Source organism: Calypte anna, chromosome 5A (genome assembly GCF_003957555.1).
Source record: "Calypte anna isolate BGI_N300 chromosome 5A, bCalAnn1_v1.p, whole genome shotgun sequence".
Classification (NCBI taxonomy): Eukaryota; Metazoa; Chordata; class Aves; order Apodiformes; family Trochilidae; genus Calypte; species Calypte anna.
Window position 1 is genome coordinate 9,728,153 of NC_044251.1, and position 26,467 is coordinate 9,754,619.

Below are 26,467 nucleotides of genomic sequence, written 5' to 3' on the forward strand. Positions count from 1 at the left end.
CAAAATAGAAAGATTGTAACTTAAAACTTTACCATGGTCTTTTCATTTAAAACCACACACACACAAAAAGGCATGCATAGGTTGGAGTTGTTAACCAGCCTGTCCTCTCCCTTGCAAAAAAAAAAGAACAAAATGTGAAACCAAATGCTGGGTTTGATTATCCAACTGTTTGGCTCAAAGGTACAACTGGCACATCTTCCTGTGGGCCATGTGAAACCCAGATGAACAAGTGGGCTCTAACACCCAGACAAAATTCCCAGGGTTTGCAAAGCTAAGCTGCAATTCATGAATCATCTACTGTCACATGTGTGAAATCTTACATGGAAGCATCAGGTGGAGAACAAGAATTCTTTCTGCAGGAGATCCCTCCAGAATTCTTTCATGTTACAGAGGCAGCAAAAAAACCCCAACCTACTCTCACTGCCTATGTATCAGAAACAGCTTTTGAACATTTCTGCTTTTAATCTGTATTTAATAAAAAATATCACTTCCATGTGAGATTCGCCAAGAACATGTGTTTGTGTTGATGTCTCATAGGTAGGAGGAGTGCAGAAGAAAAATATTTGTCACTTTCACAGGTTGTGTGATTTAACTACTTGCACTATCATCAGCTAGAATTTGGTAATGAAAGGGTTTAGGGAAGGGATTGCATATTCCTCTTGGTTCCTTAATAACAAACATTGACAATGTCCAGTGAAGTTGATCCATTAGACTGGATCACAGCTGTGTACCCTGTACACAAGCTCAAAGATGTGATTTCCATACCCTGCTGAACCCATTAACCATTAAGCTGGTGGCTGGGCTAGAGAAAGTGGGGCAACAACAATATGGGATATGGGCTTGGTTGGAAAGCAGCAGTTCTGTTTTTTTCTTCTGGTGTAAAAGTCAGCCTTCTGACACACTCATCTGGCTCCACAGCTTGTACTTGAGGCTTAGGAGAGAGCTCAAAGACTCTGGAAACATCGGAGCTAAAAAACCACTTTCTTAGCACTCTGCCCAGTGCAAAGCTTCCTTGGCACCTGATCAGGAAAACACTGCAGGGGATTCACAGGAATGGGGGCTGGGGTCAGGAGAAAGCATTAAACCTTTGCATGTAACTTTTCATGTGACTGGGCTGGAGGTCCAGTGACGGTGGGCTCCATTGGCAGGCAGTGGCTTGTGGAGACCTGGGAATTATTATATGGGATTGGGAGAGAATGCCAGCAATGCACACAGGGCTCAGGGGGGAGGATGAAAGGCGACTGCCACTCCGTGAATAAATTCAGCAATAGATATGCAGTTTGTGAATGACTTTTTTCCCCTTCACTGAACCTGCACACAGGACTCGACAGACAGCAGGGAAAGCCTCACAGTACTGTCCCACGGTTGAGAAGATCCAAGCTGGCCCCCCAGCACCCACCCCCCAGTGTCACAGCCCACCTGGCCTTTCCAGGTGAACGATGCTACCAGCAGCAAGGGTAGCACAGTTCTGACATGCCATGCACAAAGCACCAAGGATCCTCCTAAAGGCAACTGCCCTCGGGTGGAGAGCCCTGTGGGGTGCAACTCTTAGGAATGAGGCAGCTCCAACTGTTGGTGGCAACAGCGTGCGGCTGTGGGGCACCCACAGCTGAATGTGAGGGGGAAAACCTGCTGATTCAGCAGTCTGGACCAGGCAGTGCCACAACAGCTCATCAGCTCAGGGGCAGAGCTCAAGCAGTGCCACCTCCACTGTTACTGCAGTGGCTGGGGGTCACCAGCCTGGTGTCTGGCTCACCTCCCCAGGCAGCAGCTGCAGCCAGACAGGGTGTGTGGGCACCACGTAGGGAGAGTAATTTGGTGCCTCCCCACGGCATGTAGTTTTGGAAATATGGGAGCAGGGCATTTGCCATCTAGAGATGGTGTCCTTGAAGCTCGTCACTTGGCACGGTGGAATGATCTTTTATTATCCTCAGGGGTTATGGCTGCAAACAAAAAATGCTTTCATTTCACTTTGGCGGCAGCTCAGGTTGTGTGTGCTCTGGCTGCTTCCTTAATTGCAGTGGTTGTTGACAACTTCTGATAGAGACCCTCTCTTTGAGCAGTCTTCCCACTCCCCCCACTTTTTTTTTGCAGTCTGAGCACATAACAAACTGGGGCAACATTCAGTGAAAATAAGCTCACTGTAACGCAGTGATTCCCGTGCCACAGTTATGCTGTGTTCCTCCCTCTGTCCTCTCAGTTTGTGCGGCTGCTTGTTTATTTCCTCTTTCTGGCTGTAAGAACATTTTATTTATTAGTGCTGGATTTCCTGTTGCCTGCAGCTGCCCTGTACTTTCTCCAGCTCACTTTGCCACTCGACTCAGTCTGCAGGTTTGGTATCCCACTGACAGAGGTGCTCCCAGCAAGTTTTATCAGTGGTTCTCTTAAGCAACACTTGACAAAGAAGGGGGACTTGCATGGCAGCCTGGGCATACAAAAAACCCAAACAAACCAAAAGCTGATACTAGGAGCCCTAGCAGACATGGGAGGGATCCTTTTTTATGACTTACTGATGCAGAGATTATGGCAGGAACACCTCTTGTTTTGCTTGCACACACAGCACCGCAGGGAGGAAGTCAGGCAGTCTGCAGGTCAGACAGAACGAGGGGTTAAAGGTTTGCAATTATTTGTATTTCAGGCTGTGGACCACATCGTGGTAGAAATGCTGTGTGGACTTTCCACACAGACGGTTCATGAGTGACTTCCTTGACCTTTTGTGGACATTCAACATCCTCGTAGTAAACACAAAGATTGCTTATATGGAAAGTGAGAACATGAAGGGGGGAAAAGAAATGTTTTGCTGCTTCAAATGTGATTTCTCTTCTGGAAGGAAAGAGGAGGCACAAGCTCTTAACACTCTGTGTAAATATCAGCAAGATCAGTTGGAAAAGCTCACTCATCTGTACCAGGGAGAAGTGCTTCATCTAATTCTCTGTTGTCTGATACTGATTTGGTACTATTTCAAGTGGCAGGGAATTAGGCTGAAGCAGCACCTTATGGTAATATTCACTCTCCTGTGGTTTATGTCTGAGAGGCTGCTTTTTTTGGGTTTGTTTTTTTTTTTTTAATTTTTTATTTATTTTTAAAACTATTTTAATTTTTATTTTCTTTCCATTTGGTGGGGGTTGGGAGGCCTGAAAACTGAGCAATGAGAGTTGAGGGTGAAGTGAACCCCAAGGCATGGAGGCAGCTGTGGCACGGCACGTTTTACCACAACACAGCCACAGACCTGTCAGGATGTGACCCTTTCAGCTGCTGCTCATGGTGCATGCTCATGGTTGCTGGCAGAGAAGCACTGCAGGTGCAGCACCATTAGACACTTTTTCCTTTGTGTCAGATGTTTGAGAGCTGCCCAGGAACATTAATTAGGGAATGGTCTTCTAACATCTTCCAGGTAAGATGGAAATGGGAGATTCTGACCATTTGAATGATGAAAGATCCCAGTGTGTTACCTGCAAGCCAGAATTTTAACCCCAGCCTCCTGGCAAAATACCAGCTCTGCTAATTACATCCTGCCTATGTGAAAATTCCCCTGCATTTGCAGGCTGCTTTCTTTCCCCCTTGTTTTCAGCAGCTGTGTGGAGTTGCCAGGCACAGTCAAGCACTTGCCATGTCCCACCTCAGGCCTGGCTGCCTTTCAGCAGGGAATGAAATGAGCACTGTGCACAGCATTTGCAGTCAGTCTGGATCCTCTGCAGGGAATGGTGCTGCAGAAGAAGCACACCAAGGAGCAGCGCTGGGGCTTTGTCACAGAAGGCACCAGCTTGAAGGGCCCAAAGGCATCAGTGCTGGGGTACACCACAGAGGTCACAGCAGGGACAGGAGGTATGGTTTTTCTCCCAGAATCTCTCACCTACAAGGACTGCAATAGCTGGGACCCACTGAGATGGCTTTAGGGGCTGACTGAGTTCAGAGATGTTTGCATAGTGGGAGAAGCTCTCAGTCCTGCTCACGGCAGCCGCTGTCAGTACATTTCCAGCTTTTACACATCTGGTTATTGATCAGTGTGGACAAGGGAAACTAAGGGAAGAGAAACCATTCACAAACCTTTAAATCTATAGATTTGTTTCCTTCTCTTTCACTTCATGACTCACGTGCACACTGCTTTGTGCCCAGCTCTCCTGCAAAAAAAGCTTTCTTCAACTGACTGTTAATCCCCCAAGTAAAAACCTGACTCATACCACTGGAGAGGAATTGGCTAACGGATTATCCCTCTCTTCTGAAGAGGTGAAAGAGAAGGCTGCAGCAGTAGTTACAGAATTCTGATGACAAGAAGCAGTAAGACATGCAAACCACAGACAGAAGGATAATGAAATCCCATATATTCAATACAAGAGTGACTTAATGGCTCATCTGTCTAATTTTCTTGTCAGTCAAGTTCTTTCTTGATTATAGCATTTTTACCACAGTCCTGCCTGAATATTACATGGAAGCACATACAAAAATGTTTGGGGTTGCTACTGATAGTACCCCAACTCCACTGGCAGCAGAAGAGGCAGAATATACCTGAGACAGAGCAGTGACTTGCTACTCTCCACCCCTGCTTTTCCTACTCCTCTTCCCATCCCTTTCTCAATTTTTCAACATCTTAATCCCATGGGACATCAGCTGTGAGTAGTCCCTCTGTTCCAAGGAGGAAAAAACAAGGTTATCTCAAGGTGTGATGCCAGCATGTTTTCACAGTATCCCAGATGGGGAAGTACAGCAAGCCTGAAAAGGGAGGGAATGTGTGCTGCCTGGGGTGTAAGGCAGAGAGCTGGAACTCGGAGACCCATGTCCTCTTGCCATGCTGCCCATGAGACCTTAGGAGAGGCAGAACTTTTATAGTCTCATTAGTCCTGTCTTTAAACTGTATTTAGTACTTGCTTCAAGGGGCTGAGAGGAAAAACATTTTAGAATTTGAATGGAAATTTCCCAGGTAGTGCAGAGAGCATTGAAAAGCTTATCTCCCTCTCCAGCCACAATGGTCCTGTAATATGAGAGAAATGAGGGAAACAGTGCTTGCATTTTGGTGTTTATAATAATAAAGAAGCCTACCCTCCAGCTTCCCTTCTCTATCTTTCCCTGTTTGTTTTTTTGTTTGTTTGTTAAAAAAAAAAAGAAACAAACAAAAAAAAACAGAGAGAGGCAGCAATGAGAAATTTTAGTCCAAAGAGAGCACAGTTACTCCCTAGAGACTTGAATGCATCTCAGTGGAACTTTTCCTGCCTTCAGCCTTTTGTGTTTCTGAAAGGTCTTGGAACCAGGCATGTGACTGTAAGAGCAAAAACACTTCTGAGTGCTCTACCAAGTATTTGCAAGCTACCCAGAAAAAATGGCTACCAGCAAGTTCAGCAGGGTTTGAAGAAAATCTAAACTTCAGTTAAAACAAAATTAAGATGATAATTTACAAAGAGCTCTTCAAAGCACAAAACTGGTAACACCAAAGCTGGAGAACTGCTCTTCCCCAAGGTGAAACACACTGGCTTTTGAAGGCAGCTTACTGAAATGGTTTTCTTGTTGTGATGGGACCTTCCTTGTTAAAGGAGAGCCCAAAGCTGGGTGAGTGGGCATGTAAGTAGATAGCTGCAGAGCAGCCTTCTCCATGCCATTCCTTTTGGTGTCTGGGAGTGACGAATCATCAGCTTCCACATCACGTCAGCTTCTCAGTCTCTTGCACTGCCTCAGTTTAATGGGGGTCATGCTGTCCCCAGGAACTCCCTCATTACCCAAAGCCTAGCAAACAGCAGGCAACCTGCTGGTGGCAAACTGCTCACCTCACTACTTCAGGTGGCCCAACTGCAGCTGATTTCCTTGCTGGGTTACCTACAGCCACTTGGGCAGTCCTCCAGACCTCCCATATTTCTGTGTAGGTTACTCTGCTTTTAAGAGGTTGCTCAGAAGGCTTCCCCTGTGACTGCAGAGGACAGAAACTGCTTCTTGGGCTGATGGTGACTCTGCATTGCCACTTACTGAACCCATGGCTTTCCCTTAGGCTTGAGAGCTGGGAACAACCTGATCCTGATCACCACACAGCCAGCAATCACTTCAGCAGGCTTAAGCAACTCGTACATTTTCCAAGTCTGTAAGGTGAGTAGGTTGTTCTCTGGTTTGCAGTCACACTGTGAATACTTTAAAAGTGCTTTGAAGACACAGTAAGCTAAGCAGCTGTAATACACACTGATCTTCCCACCTTTTGGATTGCTACCTGTTCTCCTTCCACTCCAAGCTGTCAGAGCCTGGCTATTAGCACCTCTGTTACATCAGATCTGATTTTTATAAGTGAGTTACAAGAATAAGAGCTCTCTGAACTACTGCTTCTTAATCAAGCCAATGAGTGGGTGTATCATGTATCTTAAAAGGCCAAAGCAAACATTTCACTATGTGGTGAAATATGGCTGTGGACACCACCCCATGTCATGTGTTTCACTGTTGATCTCTCCTGATTGGTGAGGTGATGGGGATAAAATAGGAAGGCACATGTGGCTGACAGTTCTTCAGTACCACGTGTGCTGTTCAGAGGCTTTTATTACTATGTCACTTAAACTAACCTGAACACAATACAGGATTTTCCTAAGTTCAGAATTAAGTACGGCTCCACACAAACAAAGAACAGCACTTGGTTTTACAGTCAGTCTTTAAAGAGACACAAGAAGAAGAATGCTCACTATCTCCTGGATTTTTAAAAGCAATATTGTCATTCATTCCTTTCATAGTGGAGGTTTCATTTGTCCTTTCTGTGGGTCTGATGTATTGCTTGGAGTCTCACCAATAGTGCTGGGTAAAGCAGCATCAAGTAAAGTATCTTTCAAGACAGTGTTCCTCACTCGTATGGTCTGCAGGGCAGGATTGGTTCCTTCCCAGGTTAAATTTGTTTCATCCTTTCCATCTGAAACACACAGTAAAGACAGATAACTCAATGCCAACGTGTCAGAACGAGATCATAAAGTTACCATCTCCTCCAGTGAACAACTGCTCAGAAATCTGTTTAATCCACAAAACAAATCAAGGTAATTAGTTCAATGTGAACTGATTCCACAGGCTTGCTGAAAATGGATTGACTTATATGTAATGATCCTCCTTCTGCTTCTGTTGTCCTAGTTACCAGTGTTCAGACTCCTTCTCATTCTGGCAGGCAAAGTTTCTGATGCTACTCTTGTGATCTGGAGCCAATCCTTAGACTAGTCCAGGCCCCTCTACCACCCCTCAGCAGAGCTCTCTGAAGGCCAGTGTATACTTGCTAAGGACCTTTGCATCAAATTAATTTTCCAATACAACTGGGTTGTTTTTTTTTGGTAGCCAGTGGCTATGAACAGAGAATGGGATGTGCAGTGGCACTGTCATTCTCTACTACAGCTTATTTTCTACAATTCAGTCACAAGTCCTAGAGTTAAACAGCAGAGCTTATACCATTATATTTTCCAACTATTAGCAAATTACCTTGAATTTAGAGAAAATATTATGGCTCCATCCTATATGCTTTCCTAATACCTAGGCTGAGAGCAGAGCCTGCATCCTAACCATTAGTAGTTGCTTCTCTTCTAATTTTAGTCCCATGTCAGTGCCAGGCTGTAAAGTGCTTTATAATGAAGTTACTGGGTAAATACAGGATATTATATTACTGTGGTTAGACACCTTATGTAGAAAATGGACTGTTGTTTGTAAGAGGAGGTATCAAGAAGCAAAATGAAAGCCTTCCCAATCAACCTGCAAGCTGATGAAAAGAACAGGAACTGAAGAAACAGATCCAGTTATTAGGATGAAAATATCCAAGGTACTAATGAAGCATCAGTCAGATTATGTCATGTCCTCATGTTTGCTGCTATTAACTGTGTTGCAAGGTGTCCCAGGCCTATTCAGATATGTAGTTCTCCTCTTCTGATCTCTGCAGCTGTCCCCTTGAGACCAGCTCCATCATAGCACAGGAGACCTCAGATGCCTGAAGGACTCTGCAGAACAGCCCGTTCATAGCTGGGCTGATTCCTACTGTTCTCCATCAAAGTTCTGAAGAAAGTCAGTCAATCAAGATGAAAAGAGGGTGAAAGGCTGCAACAGGCCATGACATTATTAATATTAGCAGAAGTGAACTGTAGAAGAAACACAAGGCTTACACAGGTTGTCAAGGGAAGCTGTGTCTCAATTTTCCTCCTCTCTAGCACTGTGTGTTGACTGTATGGAAAGCAACTACACTAGAAAAGAGGTTTTTATACAGCTGTCCTATGACAATGATGGTAACCCTAATGAAGGTAAAACAAACACTACTTTTGCCAATACACCTTTGTTGAATTCCTCAAGAGAAACATTCTATACTGACAGAATCACCTCTAAGACTGTTTAAAACAGCTGTGCTCTGTACTGCATCTCCAGCATTCTTTAAAATTGTATCCTGAGCCAGATATACCTAATTTCAATGTAGAGCTGGCTCGACAACCCAGAAAATGTACAGAATATGCTTCTGTGATTTACTGGGAGAGCCTAAGGAATCAGTGCAGTTGCCTGTACTCTGCAGCTTTGGGAGCAGGCTGGCAGGAAATCTATGTGAGAACTTATTCCATCAGAAAAATAGGAAAGGGAGAAGGTGGGCAAATTCTTTCCAAAGAAATAGATCTTAGTGAGCTTTTGCAAACTATATTCTCATGCTATTAAAGAAACCACCCACCTACCCATCCGCCCATCCTAGACCCCAAAAGCCCACTCTTTCAGGAAGGGAACAGAAAATACAGTCTGTCTTCAAGAAGAATTCAGACATTCTATAGTCATGATGTCATGGTCTTATAAACATTGTCATTCTTAGTGCATCAAAGATAATGGAAAAGATTGTTGTAGAGACATATTAGCCAACTACATTTTTGAGCTGGAGATAACCTGGTAATTATAATTTTTCAGTATGCTATCTCTTTTTTGCTCACTTGTTTGTTTCTGTTAAACCATCTTGATTTAAAAAAAACACAGGAATTTTGGGAGTCTGTGCAAGACCACTGTCTCAGATTTTGTAAAGCAGCTGTCCATTGGCTTCAACTGCAGGATATGAGAGCTTTTATCTGACTTTCAGTAAGGTCCATGTTCTACCAAACAGGGGTTGTATAGGAAGTTTAGTTGCAAGTTTAGCTGAAGAATGATACCTGGCACTCATAAATGTGAATGATAAAGGTTAGCATAGCTTTTTACCACAGATTTTCCAGAGTAACTGGTTTTTACTAACAGGCATTGAACATTTCCCATTGATTTTGTGTGGAATAGCATTACCCAGTTGTATCCTTACCTGAAGTAGGCTGAGGCTACAGAGAACTCCTTAGATTTTTATAAAGGCTTTTCAGTCCTTATTCAGTCCTATTTTCTCTGAGTGATTCAACTGGTGGAACTGGCCTAAATGATTATAGGCAAGCACACATAACTCTTTCATGGGGCTAGAAGCCATTGCAAAGTTATTTGTAGTGTGTGCATGCAAATCAACTTCAGTTTGAGATTGTCTGGGAGCAGTTTGAGGGGGATTTCCCTGCATTATGTAATCTATTGTTGTTTCTTAGCTTCCTCTGTTCATATGGCCAGGAGGCATAAGCATAACACCACTGGTAATTTCTCAAACTCAATCTGAAAGTAAAGACAATGTGCTTAGTGACCTGCTGCAGTCTTGCAGCTTTTGGTAAACCCTCAGACTCTGGCTCATTGATATTTGGAATAAAATTAAGGAGGCATGGATGAGCAGTGGCGGGAAGTAACTCATGGTAAGGGCTTGACTTACTGGCATACTTTGAAAGTGGTTGGCAGTCAGGACATCTAAGTGTGTATATACTCTGGCATACCAGAGCTTTAGCTTAACATTTCCTGATGCACACAGAGTGCTGCACCTTGCCCACGGTGGGTGCTGTCAGAATAGTGTTGGGTCGGTGTCAGGCTGCTACAAGATCCCTGCAGATGAGGCTGCAAGCACACAGCTGTGGCTGTCTGCCCTGTCCATGCTCATGGGGAGGTGAGGAACAGAACTCATCCTCCCATGTGCCCAGGCAGATCTAGTCCCAGTAAAGATATCCACTGCAATGACAGACCAGAAAGGCAGAAGCTTTCAGGAAAGCAAGAGGAGCAGGCAGCCTTCTAGCAGCCCACAGAGAGCTCTGTGCTGCAAAGACCCAGCTGAGAGTGTTCAGTGCCAGGCTGGGCACTGCTCTCTGCCCAGGGCACCATGCTGTATGGACTGTTGTGTTATTGCTATAAATTGAAAGATTTATAATTTAGCAACTACTCAAATTCTGAGAAACATGCTCACCAAAAACCACAGCTAAAGGAAACACAACAGGTGAAGCAAGCATGGTGGTACTGAGGAGGAAGGAAATCTCCCTGCAGTGCACTGATAAGAGTGTGCTTGATACATACTGTGTTCATAGTGGATAATCTGCAACTGGGAAAACACAGGCTAGCTGAAGGAAATTCAGTTTGGAGGTCCTAGGGACTGAATCAGCCTATTAAAATGCTTTGTTGCTGGTTTTATTTATGATTACTTAATTAGGCTGATTAACCAACACATGGGAAACATAGTAGTAGCTGTTAAATATTCAACAAGCTGACCTTTGAGTTACAATATGACAATTCTGAATAAAGTTCATGGAAAGCTTGTCCTTCCTAGGTACTTCAACAAAGCCAAAGGAAACTGGATTGGACTGCAAAAAAAAAAAAAAAAAAAAAAAAAAAAAAAAAAAAAAAAAAAAAAAAGAGAGAGAGAGAGAGAAGTAGGGCACTATTGTAGAGACCTGGTTAAAAATCCAAGTCTTGCCAAAGGCTCATTGAATGATCCTGGGCAAGTTGTTTCCTGCTCTGTGCTTAAGTTTTTTCCATCTCTAAAAAGAGTACAACAATGTTCACCTTCCTTGTAAATTGCTGGGATGAATGGCTAGAAAAGCAGTAATACACTATTAATTATTATTATTATTATTTCTGAGGAAGAAAAAGCAAAGAGAAAAAGTCATCAGTCTCTCAGGGTTTTTTTGGGCCCCATAAAAAATAAAAAAGCACCATGTAACATTAATTTCACACAACAAACATTTGGCAAGCCACTTTTAAAAAGAAATAGTTCACAATTTCAATAAATTTACAGGCAAGCTGACACTCAGGAAAAAACTCCAGATGGTGAAACGAGTTAGGCTGCAGAACAGGCTCCCACAGGAAGCAGTGAAACCCCCATTGTTTGACACATTTGAAACTGAATTCTTCACAGTGTTTGTCTATCTAATGCTAGGAACCATTCTGCACTTGAAAAGTAGTGGCACTGGGATGACCTGCAAGAGCTACACTTACCAGTTCTGCAATTTTAAGAGGATTCTTGCCATTCTGACTATAAAGAGCTATAGGCTCTCTTTTGATCAACATAGTGTCTGAGGAACTTCTACTGGAGTCTAACTGCACTGTGTTTTTGCAGGAAATAGATTCAGCAGTCTTTAACAGATCTTTGACATTCCTACTTCTGAGATCTGAACTTTGCATGCCCAAGAGGGAAAAAAAGCCCATTTGAGAATTACAGTGTGTATCCTACAGACAGACTATTAATTTCCTGTATTACAATCTAATGAAAAACTGGGTGGCTTGATTTTTACAAGCAGTGGTTTGCAGAAGAAATACCATGATATTGATGGGAACCAAATGAGTGATCATTACGTAAATGGCATTATGAGACACAGAACTCATGCTGAAACACTAAATGCTCTGGGTCAAACAAAGTCACTAAAATGGGAACTGGCAGCAGCGTCCTGAAACATTGGGGTTTCTCCACATTCAGATACTACTGCAAACATTTTCTAAAGCTGCTAATGCTGGTTCAGCTCCTCTGGAGGTAGCTGTGGAGGGAGTCTAACTGCTTCTGTTGTTATTGGCACTTAAAACCTTAAGAGTGTCTCTGAAATCCAATTTCAGAGCTTTTGGCTGATTTTATTGATACAACTTGGTTTACTGGTTGGAGCAGGCAGAGGAATAAAATTTTTAAAAGGAGCTTAGAATTAGAGTTTTAATGCCTTCATTTCCTCTTGGTCTCATACCTGCTGGTAAACTGAGAAAAAAAAAGAGGTGAATTGATTCAGATGGTGTATGTGCACTACTGACCCTCTTTCACTTTATTCACTTGGGCAGGATGGCCACAGAGTACTCCCTGTCCTGTCTCAGCCCCTCTGGCTGGTGTGGTGGAGGTTGGAGCAGTGGGGCTATGCACCCCAGCACCCCTCACCTGCTGCCTCTGTGCAGGAGGGCTGGCTCTGCAGGCTGCTGCCCTGCTCCCTGGCCACAGCAATTCCCTCAGTGATGAATCACGAATAAAAAAACCAAAGAGAGCTATTCAAGAAGTTTTCTTCTCTCCCTGCAACTGTACTGTTCAGTATTGTATTCCTGACAGTTTATTCTTCAAGAATTTAGTCATCTAAGGTTTCAGTGACTCATGTGATGAACCTTCCGCTCGTTTCCTGGAAAGAGTCCTGCGTGGTTTTCTACACCTCCCTGCCATTTTCCCTGAGGGTCTCAGTCTTGCTACATTTCCATCTAGCTCAGATGTCCTCCATTTTTTTGGGGGGTGGAGAAGTGAGGCAAAAATATCTTGAGTGCACCCAAATTTGCAGCGTAATTGGAAAGGCTTGTGGTGAAAGGAACATCTGGAAAACAAAGACAGACACTGAACCATAGAGGCTCTTTTGGAAGTAGCTGCCTCTTGGGCTGAACGCTGGTTAGAAGAAAAGAAGCTGCCATAGGAAGAGCTGTATGGTACAATATGGTCATGAATTTACCAGGGCTCTACCCTGTAAAATGAAGATTAAAAAGATTTGAAGGCTGTCTCAGATCATCGCCTCGATGGGTGTGACTCACCCTGGGCAAATGCCACCGATGACAAACTATTGAATGAATTGGGCTGGATGGGAACCAAAGTAACCATTTGACATACTCGGGCCAATATGAGAGATAATTCTCTGCCGAAAACAACTGCTTCCTTTTCCTGATTAAAAAGAAAGTTCAAAAGCTGCTCACAGACAGCTTGAAGGACACTTCAGCTGTGTGACATTTCAGCAAACACTGATCTAAGCAGGACTGTGCTGTGCCTAGAGCAGACAGCTGCCTGGACACCAGCAATGCTCAGACCATACCTCCTAGCCCATAGAGAAGTTTTGCCTCTGCATATTTAAGTCACAGTTGGAATGCGGGATATAGCACTCTTAAAATATTCAAAAACATGTGTGAGTATGAGCCATAATTACTGAAGTGTGAAACAGCTCAGTGACAGTGCTGGTGCATCTCATCTAAGTCAGTGGACTGGCACCCTGGCTTCCATGCACTTGCAATAGGGATAGTTAAAGAATTTGCAAATCTATCTGATGGAGACAGGGCCAAGATGTCCAGCATTCTTAGAGGATGATTTCAGTGCTCAGTTATACCAATAAAACTGGCATGGATACTGGAGTGTGTGTGTGTGTATATACACTCACATATATAGACACATGCATAAATACACCTCAGTATATATACGCTGACATGCATCACAAGTCTGTTCCCTTTAAAGGGATACGGTGTCAGGTCAAAGTTGGCCCAACATTCTTCTTCCTAAAAAAAAAATAAACTTCTATGAGCCCTTATTCCAACAGAAATGTTTCCATGATTTATTTTAAGAAGGGAACATTCCCCTGCAGTCCTCACCGCAACCCAAACATTGCAGTGCTGTGCGAGAGCATGAGAACCAGGGAGGAAACTGAAGAATCTATTTTCACAGCTCTAGAAGAGAAATACAAAAAGTAAACAAAGAGCAAAAGTAGTGACAATTTTTATTTTAGTAGTGTTATCTGTAGTATGGCTAAGGATAGTAGACTTGAAGTGTCCAGGCTTTTCTAGTGATTTCTACAAGACACTACATGACTAAGTGTGAGATGAGGACTTGTGAGAACCATCTACATTGTAAGAAAGAGATTTATTTTTCTTTGGTTGATCCTTCCTGCTCCTCACACTTTGCCTTTTGCATCTGAGAAACAGAACAGTGAACTAGAAGAAAGAGCTTCACTGTTTTCAAAGCTAGAAAATAATCTGAAGTTTGGGCAAGCTATCCAGGGAATAAATCCTTTGTTTGCGGGAGAGCTCTCATACGCTTCAACATGACAGGAAGAGTCTTTTCTCTAAATATTTGGAACTCTCTATTCTATAGAAAGAGAACATAATACTGCTTGTTTCTCTGCTCAAGTTTGCAAAAAACAGCAAGCTCTAGGAGAAGAAAAACGAGGCATGCAGAGACAGAACTACTGAGCAAGCACATACTTTCCTGACGCAACTACTGACTGCACAGACACACACACACAGATTCTCAACCTGAAACTTCTGTGTACCAAGGAGAAAAAAACAATTAATGAAGCCTGCCCAAAATGGACTGTAAAAAACTGATCTAGTGGCAAAGTAGTGATTTTACCAGCAAGTTTTTGGGAGCCATAAACAGGAAGTGGTTAAGTAAAAGCAGGTGGAGCATGCTGACTGCAGGAACAATGCAGGAAATAGCTGAGCCTCTGAATGGTTGCAAAGAAAAAGTTCCTTTGCTCAGTCCTTGGCAACAGCAATACTCCCACTCCTCCTTCTCCTGGTCCTCCTCCACTGCCCTTATCTCCTCGAGCTACAGACTCTCATAGTCTGCAGACACCTTTTGCTTGAGTCATCTGCTCTCCTTGAATTTTGGAACCAGCACAAGAGAGCTGGGAGGTTCTGCCTGGAAAGCAAAAGGCATGAAGGACCTTCAAAAAGGATGAGTCAGAAGTACCCAGCAGTGCCCACTGCCTGCCAGGGGCTTCAGGTCTGAGGAGCCAGAATAGTGTCTCTGGCTGCTGCCCCAGGTGCTGCAGTCCCAAGTGTATCTGGCATAACAGCCAATAAGAGAAACATTATTCCTATGACCCCTTTCATTCTAGGGTGTTCTCAAAGTGTTTAGCTGTGGGAATCATTCTTCATCTCTACTGAAACACAGTCCCTTCTGGGGCAGAGCACTGCAGCTGTTTAATAGCTCACAGTAACATCGCACAAACAGATGGAAAAGAAAGCAAAAAGTGTAAGAAGCGTTCTTTCCACTTTCCTTCTAACCCTTCTTTTCTCTCCTCTTTGTCCACAGCAATTTGTGCCAATTCCAGACAACTCCAGATGTGTGTCTTTCCCACCAGTATCTGCAGAGAGTTGGCTCTGCAGACAGGGATCTCCTTGCCAACATACTGCCTCCCAGTGCTTTCAGCCCCAAGGGTTGGGTTCCTGCTGCCACATTCTCATCCCTGGCTGTGCTGCCAGACACCCTGTGGGATGGAGGGCAGACATGTGGGTAAAGAACAATTGTGTTTTCTTCTAGATGAGTGTAGCATTGATGTAAAATTGTTTAACATAGACAAGACACTTACCTTTAAAGTATACTAAGCAGTCACATTAAAGCCCTGAGAAAACCTAAGAAAGGAGCACATAGATTTATTTGAGTAATTTTGAGCTTGTCTAAATTTTAAGTATTCGATCATAGAGCTATGTTGGCAAACTCTACTCTTAGATATTTCTCATCTCCTAGACTTAAATTGGAAAAAAAAAAAATCTACTTCTTCTTATATTCTGAACAAACACTAATGGAAATGTATTTCTACGGAATTATAACTGCACAAAAAACACCAACTTTTTTCTGGTAGAGAAATACTGCAAACAATCTTGCTCTTTTTTGACATTGTTATTTTGGCAAAACTTACCAGGTGTTATTGGCAGTTCAAACTTGCACAGCCTTTTCTACATCTTTTAAAACAGAGAGTTACTATACACAGTCTAACACTTTTTAAGCTCAAACCTTTAAATCTTATTTAGACAGGACTTTTGGCAGTAAGGTTCAAACTCACCCTGCCCAGTCTCCAGTATCTCACACTTCTGCCCAAGCCAGACCTTCCCAGGGGTGTCCTGGGAACAGTCTTGATCCAGCACCCCACATTGCTGCTCCCCTGGGAGGAGGCAAGGGGCATTGCCAGGGCAGAGGCTGGTGTGGTACCTTCTGCATATGCCAGGAAATTCATTGAAGATGCCATTAGGCATAAGTGCATGGAGAGAATGTGTCTTATCAGCTTCAGGTAGATGGGAGGACAGCTTCAAAAAGTTAAACTTTGGCACTGACCTTTGGAAAAAACCAGCCTGTGATTCATACGAATCTAAGAAACTGAAAGAAAATAATTGGAATGAGCTGAACTAAAACAAAGAGGTATCACTTTCCTGCTTCTTTCACAGTTTTTTGTTGGTTTTTTTTTTTTTGGGGGGTGGGTTTTTTTGGGGGGGGTTTCTTTTTTTTTTTTTTTGCACTCAAGTTGCTGAGAAAAACTGCCGGAATGAGGTCCCTGGTATAATTACAGTTTGCTGAGAAAATCACAGCCTGCAGCAGTAATTCCTTTAGTTAGCCTGAGACAGATGCTGCTGAGGCCTAATCACAATCTTCCCACTAACCAGGCCCTGAGACTAATCTGTCATCAGCTGAGAGGCCGCTGGCTCCCCAGGCACGTGTGAACCCGAGCTGCCTGGCCCCTTCCTCTCCCCTCGCCCAGAGCCAGGCAGTGCCAGAGGGAGGGTTCCCATTCACTCCCTGCCCTCAGCTACAGTGATACTTCAGCTTCAATGCACTGCTTATCTCTCCTCCATGCCTACTATCAGGGTCACTCAAAGCCTGGCTGGAAAGGGCTCAAGTGGTTGTTTTCAGCTCACAATGCTGCACAGTGACTGCAGTTCAAAAATACAATTTGAGCTGAGATAAGTTGAAGGAGAGGCTTAATGAGAACGGCCTGTAGCTAATTCCTCCTTCCAAAACCTATGGTATTTTCTGCTAAGCAAGAGGACAAGGCTGCACTCAGTGGTAGATCATATAACCTCCATATGTTAACAACAACAACAAAACCCAAAAGACTATGGGTGCTGATGGAGGAGGAAGAACGAAAAGCAGGCCTGGATATATTGGAATAAAGAGCCAGGAGAGAGCATATATGTAAGGACAGACTGAACAAACCTCTCCTACATGCTACACACAACTGCCACTGCCATCTAATGCTTTGTATCTGACATTCCAAGAACATAGTGCCACATCTTTGACCTTCTTTATGCTTGTGAAAGAAGCCTAAAAAACAACAGACCTCACCAGCTCAGGAGTGCCCCTGTGCAGGCACAAGTCACCATGGTAGTGTATTAACATCCTTAAATTGGATTCTGGTCACAGAAAGAAACTGGCTGAAGAAATCTATTTCAAAGGCATTTTACTCATTACTCATTACTGTAGCATGAGTGAGCCCCTGAGAACTGGGAAAGTCCTCAAGCTGGTACCCACCTTACAGCATCTGTATGGTTAACAGGTGCCCTGAAGTAACAGGGGAGATGCTAGGTTTGGGAGGCACTGGCCAAATAGCTGTATTTTTGCATAAGTATCTCTTAAGAAATGCATAAGGGAACAGAGTAGATCATAATTTCTAGTCAGACACAAAAGCTATCAAATCAGGTGACTTTCTGTAGCAGCCTGCAGCCAACTCAGTTTGTTGGTGTTCATCTTTTTCCAAATCTGCACGTGGTAGCTGGGCACATGCAGTAATACTCACCAGATCTCTGCTATAAAGAGATGAACGGCAGCTTCTTAGCCACAGACAGACTGAGGGAAATAGAAAGAACAGCAAGATGTCTCAGAAGGGGGAAAGTAGTGACTCAGACAGGAAGGAAAACAAAGCAAAGATGAACTTGGAGGTTAAGAGACGAGGCAGCCTGTTGGCTGCAAATCAGTTTTCTTGCACTCAGAAGGATGGGTACTATGGTGTGAGGAGTTGTACTTGACAGTAATGGAAGTCCAAGGAAGTTTGATTACAATTAAATGGCAGCCACAGGCCAACATAGAAAAGAGGCTTTAAGGAGAAAATCAAAGACAGGAAGTGACTAAGTAGGTCAGAAGCTCTGGGTAGTGAGTGGGATAGATTAAGTGGGACTTGGTGTAAGTGAGCTAGCTCTGCTAATGACAAGTGATAACACTTAAAATGTCACCATGTTTAACAAATCTGACTCTGAAATCACCATCAAGGCCTTCATAGGAAATCAGAGATTGCTGAGTTCTAATAGTATCTACATCTGAGCAGATACTGTATGTGTTTTAACAAGAGATTGGTTTTACAGTCGCTTTTTGACCCTGCCAAGCTTCCTGTAAATACTGAGCTGTTTTGTCTCAACAGAATTTCTTCTTAAGGAGCTAGGAAACATGAACTGACTAATAGAAACTGTGAGACTTTGAGAAGGCCTGCTAGTGCAGACTGAAAAGGCATATGCAATGGAGGAGCATCTTTCCACTCCTAAATTCAATAAGTCTTTGATTCAACAGCTTTGTTCACATCGAGAGCAGCCGGAAGAGAACAGTCACCTTGTGCTTTTGTACCTGATGAGAAAACCCCAGATTGTATGTGTGCACTGGGACAGTTCAATGTGTGTCTATTCCAACTTCAAAGAGGCTTTCAGTGCTCTTTCAGATGTAGGGTGTGAGGAAGGGTGAGAACTGCTAAAGCTAGCCCCATCCTCATTAAATCTTTGCCCTCCCCAGAGCAAGCATGCAAGTGGAGAGAATAGAAGATATGCATGAGCAACTGAGCATCTGTGATCCCATGACCTTTGACTGTTGTATTATGGGAAATGTATTCTCCAGTTGCTATGCTTTTCTAATTCATTTGTATTTTCCTTCAGTGATTCCCTTGTATTTTCTTCAGTGCTCCTGTGTAATCATTTCAAGGAACCATAGATATCTCCAGGTTAAGAATGCATACAATGGCTTTAATTAAATGTTTGCGAGTATCCCACAGTAAGGGAAAGGGAAAGCAAACAGTTTTGTACTCACTTGTACCTATCCTTCTGAGCCTTGGCTTGGGTGGGAGCAACTGCACCCTTGCCCTTTAAGTCCATTTCTAGCCTGTTGTGAAATGAAGACCATTGGGTCCTGCTGCTCTGCACGTAAGCACTTCAGGCATTTCTCTCCCATTAAAAAAGCAATACATCACCTGTGAAAGGTACAGTGATGAAACCTTTTACGCTAGGCTAGAAGAAATAAAAAATAACTTAGGAAAGAAATTCCTCACTCCACTTACAAAAATTGCAGAATAAAGTTAAAAATATCCTTAACTGTTTCCTAAAATACACTAAGGTGCAAGAGGAAGAGTAGCATACTAGCCAAAGTTTTGATCTTCAGTAATCTGAAATTAATCTTTTCTCTTCTCTGTGCCTTTAGCACAATCTCAGTCTTGGTGCCATCCTTTGCAATGATTTACCCATTTATTATTCTTTTTAAATTGGGATATTTTCTTCTCTGCAGAAGAAAGCTGCAAAGGATTTCTGTTTTCATTTCAGGCATTTAAAGTAAATATACATGAGGGAAATGAAATTCGGAAGGGAAACTTTCATCATGCAAAGACAAAGGAATAAGAAACAGGAGGAAAAGGTTATCAGGCAGTTATTTAAATCTAATATAAGACAGTTTTACAGCACAGAAAGTAGTTTGTTTAGAAGAAGAACCCCTCTAGCTTATGTGTAATTTGGAAGAGTTGACAGCAGCTGCAAGGATAACCATGGGGTCTAATGCTAGTGATTATTGCTATTACTTAGTACTAGCATAAAGTACTTGTGCTAAGTTTTTCAGAGACTGACTATGGTCTTTATTATTTCAATGTTGGCACAAGTTAATTTGAAAACACTTTGGCCTGGCTGTACCTATTTTATTGCAATTCCACCCACGACTTCTCAGTGACTTCCAGAAATCACATAAATCAGAAAATATAAGAATAATCGTTAAGACTGGGGAGGAAAAAAAAAAAAAGCCAGTTTGATGAGAGAATAAAGAAATCATGCTTCTAACTTTGATCTTTTTGCAGTCTGACATGCTGGATTTGGGCAGGTATTGTACTGAGCAGGGGCTGGGCTAGCTTTGAGCTGCAGCAACTTTTCAGGAGGGAAGAGAAAGCACGGGTTATTTCCCTCAAGTACCAAGGCACAAACGTCAGCAGGGTTGTCTGAGAACACTGAGAACTGCTGACACTAGTAACAGGAACTGGCAGCTGCAAAAGAGAGTACAGTGGGATGAAAAGCAGTCTTACAAAGCTAAGGAGGAAAGGAGAAGACCATGGAAGATCAAAAATTGAGAGCAGCTAGCAAACGCTGGCAGAGGCTTCTCTTGTTTTCCTCAAGGGCCTCATCATTCCTTACCGGCTACACTCAGTTCAACATAAAGAGTCCCACAATGATTTCTGAGATACTCTTAGTGAAGACTTCTACTCTTTGCCCCTCTCTTAATCTTTAGTCTGTGTTGCCACTGCATCTTTATAAGGTGCTTCTTAAAAATACATCTGTTTTGGAAGATTCAAAAAAGGCTGTTTTCAGAGCTGTGTCAAGGAAAGGGTTGATCTAGACTTCACCCTCCACCTTCACCTCTGCCATGTCTGCCTGATGCCTGCATCCCAGACCTGTTGGTCCAGGTGGCCCAATACAGTGACTGCAACAAGGACTCAGTGCAATGGTCCAGAGATAGCACACAGCTTGACCTTGTTTGGGTTTCCTGCTGTGATTATGGAGGGTTTTGATTTTTGTTCTTCGGTTTTCTGCATTACTTACTCAAGCTGTCCTAACCACTCTGTTCCATGTGAACCCGGGGTGGCATGTACTCATGTTTGTAAGCTTAGCAGCTCCATCAGTTTCATTTTTTCTCATTGCCTTAAACTTTTCTGTATGTCATTTATATTTTTTTTGCTTAGTACTGTTCATTTCTCACATGTCAGTCTTCTAAACTAAATGACAGTCAAGATTAATTATCTTCACTGTCACTTGTCTGTTTCCTACTAAATTGCATTGTGAAACTCTGACATCGAAACCCAACAGTTACTCTTTTGCTTCCCATCCTATCAGGTACTCTAAAGAGCAATTTCTGTCCTTCTATTCTAGTAGTGCTGACTTATATCACCAAGGCTAAGGCCAGGGAAATCAATGCTTGACTTTCTCTCAGGGGAATGAGTTTTTATGGATGGCAGTTCGTTTCTGGTTTCACTATATAGGTACCAAAAATACCCAGCTCATCTCTGCAACACTAGTTAAGGCCCATGGGGATGACAATGCAGTTAACTTAGGCCTTGGGCCACCATAAATACACTCAGACTTTTCTGATTCTTCCTGTTTCACTTCCCTTTAGTAAATCATAGCTACTTTTAGTCTCCAAATACATGACAAATGAAGTTAAAGCTCAAAGTTCAGACCAATCCCTTAACTCTGTGACCCAAACTCCGTGCAATTTACTGAAAAAAAAGCCCCCCAAAATTTTCTGCTTCCTTGGGAAAAGGAGGGGAAGTGAAAGAGGAGAAACCAGTGATCACAGTTGTTATTTACAACTTCTTATTCTCTAGTTCTAACGTAGGGTTGGGTTTTTTCCTTAAAAAAAAAAAAATATGTTCCATCCTTGACAGAAAAGCAGCTGCAAGCATGGTGGAGCTGTCTGTCCACTGCAACTGCAGTGTCTGTCTGTCACCCTGGTGAGTCCCCAAACAGCCTAGGAAACAAGAAGATGGAAAGGTTGAAAAATGAGAGTATAAATACCCTGCAGGGAGCTGGTAAGACAGAAAAGTCACAACAGTGGAAAGGAGAATGTCAAAAGTTAATCCCAGGTGTAATACCTCGGAGGCCAGATGCATGTTGTCAGAGGTGTTGTTCATCTAATACTTACGTTTGGTTTTCCCTCCATGAACTTTAATATAGGCCTTAGCCAGTGAATTTTGCACTCCCTGTAAATGTCTTGCATGGCCTGCTGCTGCCTTTCCAAGTCTCTTATTCAATAGCACATTTTTTTCCTTGCTTTTAAATGCTTTCTGGAGTCTTAAGGAGTTTTTAGCCTAACAATAAACCACCTGCATTTTATTAAGACTTGGGACTGAAGTTCCACCTCCTTCAATTTTATGAAAATGTTGCCATTAGTCAGGTTAACCCTTTCATAGTCAGTTTGGTTCTGAAAGTGAAGTTACATGTTTGCTAAATATAGCCCAGTTCTACAGTTCTAAAGTAGAGGAAAAGAAAACCAGCTCTGAGACTGACTCAAAGGGCTGTGCACAGTTCTGATTGGCAAGGGGTACAGAACCCCTAAACCATAACTACAAAGTCTACACTCTCTCTAGTACAACAGCCTCACATCAGCATGTCCACTGGCAACATGCAACTAAAAACTAAAATGTTCTTACTGCTTGCTTTTGTTTCAAGAATGAGATTTTTGAGTTGTATCATGCTTCATTCAACTCAAGGGGAAAAGTTTATTACTCTCCCTGTTCCTTCTCTTTTCTCTCTCATCCCATTTTCTTACCTGAAAAGAGGAGCAGCACTATACAGTGATTTTTGTGCCTGGACCTCCATGTATGTTATTATCCATATATTAAATCAGAAAAATGGCAGCACGTGGATGTGAAGTAACTGCCCAAATTCATGCAGAAATTTAGTAGAAGGAATGATAAATTCAGTTGTCTGTGTACTCAGAAACTGTCCTGTTCCCCATTTAATTTAGCTTTTTGGTAAGTAATTATTTGCTAGGTCTCTTCATACACAGTACAGAAGTATAGCACTGCAAAAACAACTGCTTGCTATTTTACCAATTATGATCAGTCCACTGAAGACAGGAGAGAGTAACTTCATGCACCCAGGGATTGAGGATTCGTGCAACACGAGTTCTGATTCCATCTGTGTTGCTATCTATGTGCTTATGGGCATGTAACTTTGGTTCTTTGTGACTCAACTTCCCATCTGTGCAAGAGTGAGAATAATCCCTCACACTCGGCAGGTGAACCAAGAGGTCATGGATTTCTGAGGTTATTCTGAGTCAGTCATTCATCTTACAACTTCAGTGACACACCTATATAGTGATAATTTCACTAATATGCATCAGACCTGTGGAGAGAGAACAGGTACATAAAAGGTTCAGAGGTTTGGTACAGATGGATACCATGGCTACAATGCCATGCAACTGCCTAAGAAAACCAGATGTGTAAACACAGAAATACTATTTGCTATACAAATACTGGTAAGGTATAATTAATTCTATTGGTGGTTATAATTTATTATACAGTCTGAGGAATACAGATACTGGTGTGATTTATACTAATACATCCCTACAGTGCCAGTATAGGAAATATTATTGCATACTGTGGTACTCATATGGGGAAATGCACAAAGTTTATGTTGATCTTGTAAACAAATAACTTCCATTCACTCATACACACAGTTTCAAAATTATGTAGATATCAGTAATAATTAGAAACAGCCTTTATAAATCCACATCATGGCAGAGCTAGTTTTAGGGACATAAAACTATCACTATTGCATATGATGTGGGGATCCAGAAGACTGGGATGTGTAGCAGTGGAAGTCATCAAGTGTGACAGTAGCGGAGTGACCCAGTAGCTCTGACCACAAGCCAGAGATTGTACATTTGTGTGCCCATTGAGGAGCACAGCTTGCCCTGCCTCTCATTTGGAAAGACAAAGGATGAACACAATTTATAAAGAAAATATGGAGTGGAATTTTTCATATTTAAGTCATGACTCACAAGATTCTTATTTTTCACTCTCTATAAATATGCATGAACAATCATTCTGGATTGCTTCCAAAAATACATGTAAACAGCTTTTCAAAGCCTGTCTTAAACCAAATTGGGATAAATCTCACATTTATTTGAGTTTACACCATTTAACTAGCTATAGGAAGCTGTGATTCACATTGCTGTGTAAATCACATCTGCTCATAAGCTGTGGTTTGAAAACACTGCACATCTGTGGTATCAAATGTGTGCAAATTAGAGAATTATATGACATTATGAGTCACTTACAAGCAAATGTAAACTTCATTTTTTGTGCAGTATTTGATGCCATGTTATTATGTAGCGTAAACTACAATCACCTACTCCCTACTTAGACAGCAATCCAAACAGGAATTTGTAATCCCTTTGCAATCATTTTCACATAGCCATATAGTCAGAAACTCTAACCAGGAATGTAAGTTACAAACTGTTATGTGCCCTGAAGCATCCTTATGGCCATTCTCTGTAGGTGGCCTGGTCACCATAGTCATTACTTTTGAGTAAATAAAAGGTGTGGAGGGGGTTGTATTTTGGAGTTCTGTTGATAGAAGAGGTATTTTCCTTGCAGCAATTTGGAATAATGGATTTTTTTTTTCAGCTTTACTTTTGTTATGTATCTGTGGCTTGGTTTTGAAGTTGGTACCAGATCAACCTGAGACAGCATCTTATCATCCAAGACCTAGAAGCAGGGAGGTGGTATAGTCCATCAGGGTGTCCTCCAACATTATGAAAGGGGGTTGTTCCCTATGACAGACTGGCTGTGTTTTTCTTTGAATGCCTCAAGAGAGTGTCAGCCAGATTTTTCTTCTTCTATTTCATAGTCTTGCTCCAACTTTCACCTTTTTATATAAGTTCTTTTAAAATCTGTGTGTTCTGCTGCTTCTTTTCAGCATTGACTGTATTTTGCTTTAGACAAATACTTCTACAAAGCTTTCATCACAAGACTCAGCATTACTTATAAGCACCGTTAATGAAGCCTGACAAAATAATTATGCAGAAGCTATTGTCATCTTTACTTTTCATAATAAATTACAAATACATTAATACAGGACTCAATCGAGGTTGTACAGTGAATTAATGGTAGAAGTTGGAAGAGTAAATGAGCAACTTTGACACCTACATTCCTGCTGAAATTGCACGCCCTGAAAACAGTGGGACTGCCTCAGACCCCTTCTGCACTACCAACATTCCTCTCATATGACTGAAGTGTTTTTAGGCTATGAAAATGAAAGAAGAAAAATAATGTAAATCAGTGTCTGATTCTACATTGTTTTCCCCTCTGAGGGTAGAAGACTTTTTCTTTTTTCTTGTATTAATTTTTTCTTACAGTAGATATTGGCAGGCTGAAAGCTGAAATAAAATAGGAAAAAATAACAAGCATATTTTGAGTGATTACTCAACTGGGGTCCTTTGTGACAGGAAATGCAGCTGCGTGACTAATGGGCCTGACTTTCTCTTGGCTTCCTTCCCCCTTCAAAGATCTTGTTTACTGCCCCAGCCAATTTTTTTTTTTTTTTAATTGCTAGAAGCTAGCAATTTTCCAGGAAAAAAAAAATCTTTGCAAGAGGCAAAGGCAGTAAATCTTACAAAGATCAAGGTCTGCAGAGCTCTCCCCCATCCACTCCTTTCAGCCTTCCAGGCTCTTGAGTCACGTCATCTTTCCCTGCTCTGCTCCCAACATGTGTCCAGCAGATCTTTCTGCTTTGGTGAGGGGAAGGAATATGTGAATCACATTTACAGCATCTAACCCTGGAATTCATAAGGAGAAGGACTAATTCCATCAAGGAAACCAGGGGCCTACTAAGCCACTTGCATTGTGTCTTTTTAAATTATTTTTCCTTTCTCTCTCTCTTTTTCACACAGCAGCAGTTGTGTGCCCATACTCCATAATGCCATAGCAGCTAAGTGTGAGCTACTGCGATTTGAAACTCCTATGAGTAAGGAGCCATGTTGTTTAGATGTTGTTTGCATTTGGCCTGCTCTGTAAGTCTGCTTTGTTAAGCTTCCCAGGTAACTGCAGATAGGCCAGGACCTGAACCTCCCCTGAAATGGAAGGGAAGAGGAACCACGCATCCAAGCTTTGTGGCAGGCCCTTGCCCCTATAATTCAGTGCAATGAAACCCTGAGTTATCATAGAATCATAGAATCATAGAATTAGCCGGGTTGGAAGGGACCTCAGAGATCATCTAGTCCAACCCTTGACCCACCGGAGCAGTTGCTAGACCATGGCACTGAGTGCCACATCCAGTCTTTTTTTAAATGTCTCCAGGGACGGAGAATCTACCACCTCACCGGGCAGTCCATTCCATAGCCTAATCACCCTCTCCATGAAGAAATTCTTTCTAATATCTAACCTAAACCTCCCCTGGCACAACTTAAGACTGTGTCCTCTTGTCTTGTTGATGGTCGTCTGTGAAAAGAGTCCAGTTCCCACTTCGCTACAGCCTCCTTTCAGGTAGTTGTAGACAGCAATGAGGTCTCCCCTGAGCCTCCTCTTCTTCAGGCTGAACAGCCCCAGCTCTCTCAGCCTCTCCTCATAGGGTCTGTGCTCGAGTCCCTTCACCAGCCTGGTTGCCCTCCTTTGGACCTGTTCCGGGACCTCTACATCCTTCTTAAACTGAGGGGCCCAGAACTGGACACAGTACTCGAGGTGTGGCCTCACCAGGGCTGAGTACAGGGGAAGAATCACCTCTCTGGACCTGCTGGTGACGCTGTTTCTGATACAGGCCAGGATGCCATTGGCCTTCTTGGCCACCTGGGCACACTGCTGGCTCATGTTCAGTTTCTTGTCAATCCAGACTCCCAGGTCCCTTTCTGCCTGGTTGCTCTCCAGCCACTCTGTCCCCAGCCTGTAGCGCTGCATGGGGTTGTTGTGGCCAAAGT

General features: G+C 42.7%; 1 protein-coding gene across 1 annotated transcript in view; it reads right to left on the reverse strand.

Moving 5' to 3' along the window:
• Nucleotides 1-659: 659 nt before the first annotated feature.
• The window catches only part of RAD51B (RAD51 paralog B), a 391,590-nt gene continuing 365,782 nt past the window's right edge, over nt 660-26,467 (reverse strand). The window contains 3 exon segments of the mRNA XM_030452706.1: nt 660-1,943; nt 2,511-2,585; nt 6,749-6,868. Of these exon segments, the coding sequence (XP_030308566.1) occupies nt 1,897-1,943; nt 2,511-2,585; nt 6,749-6,868 (242 nt within the window). The 3' untranslated portion in view covers nt 660-1,896.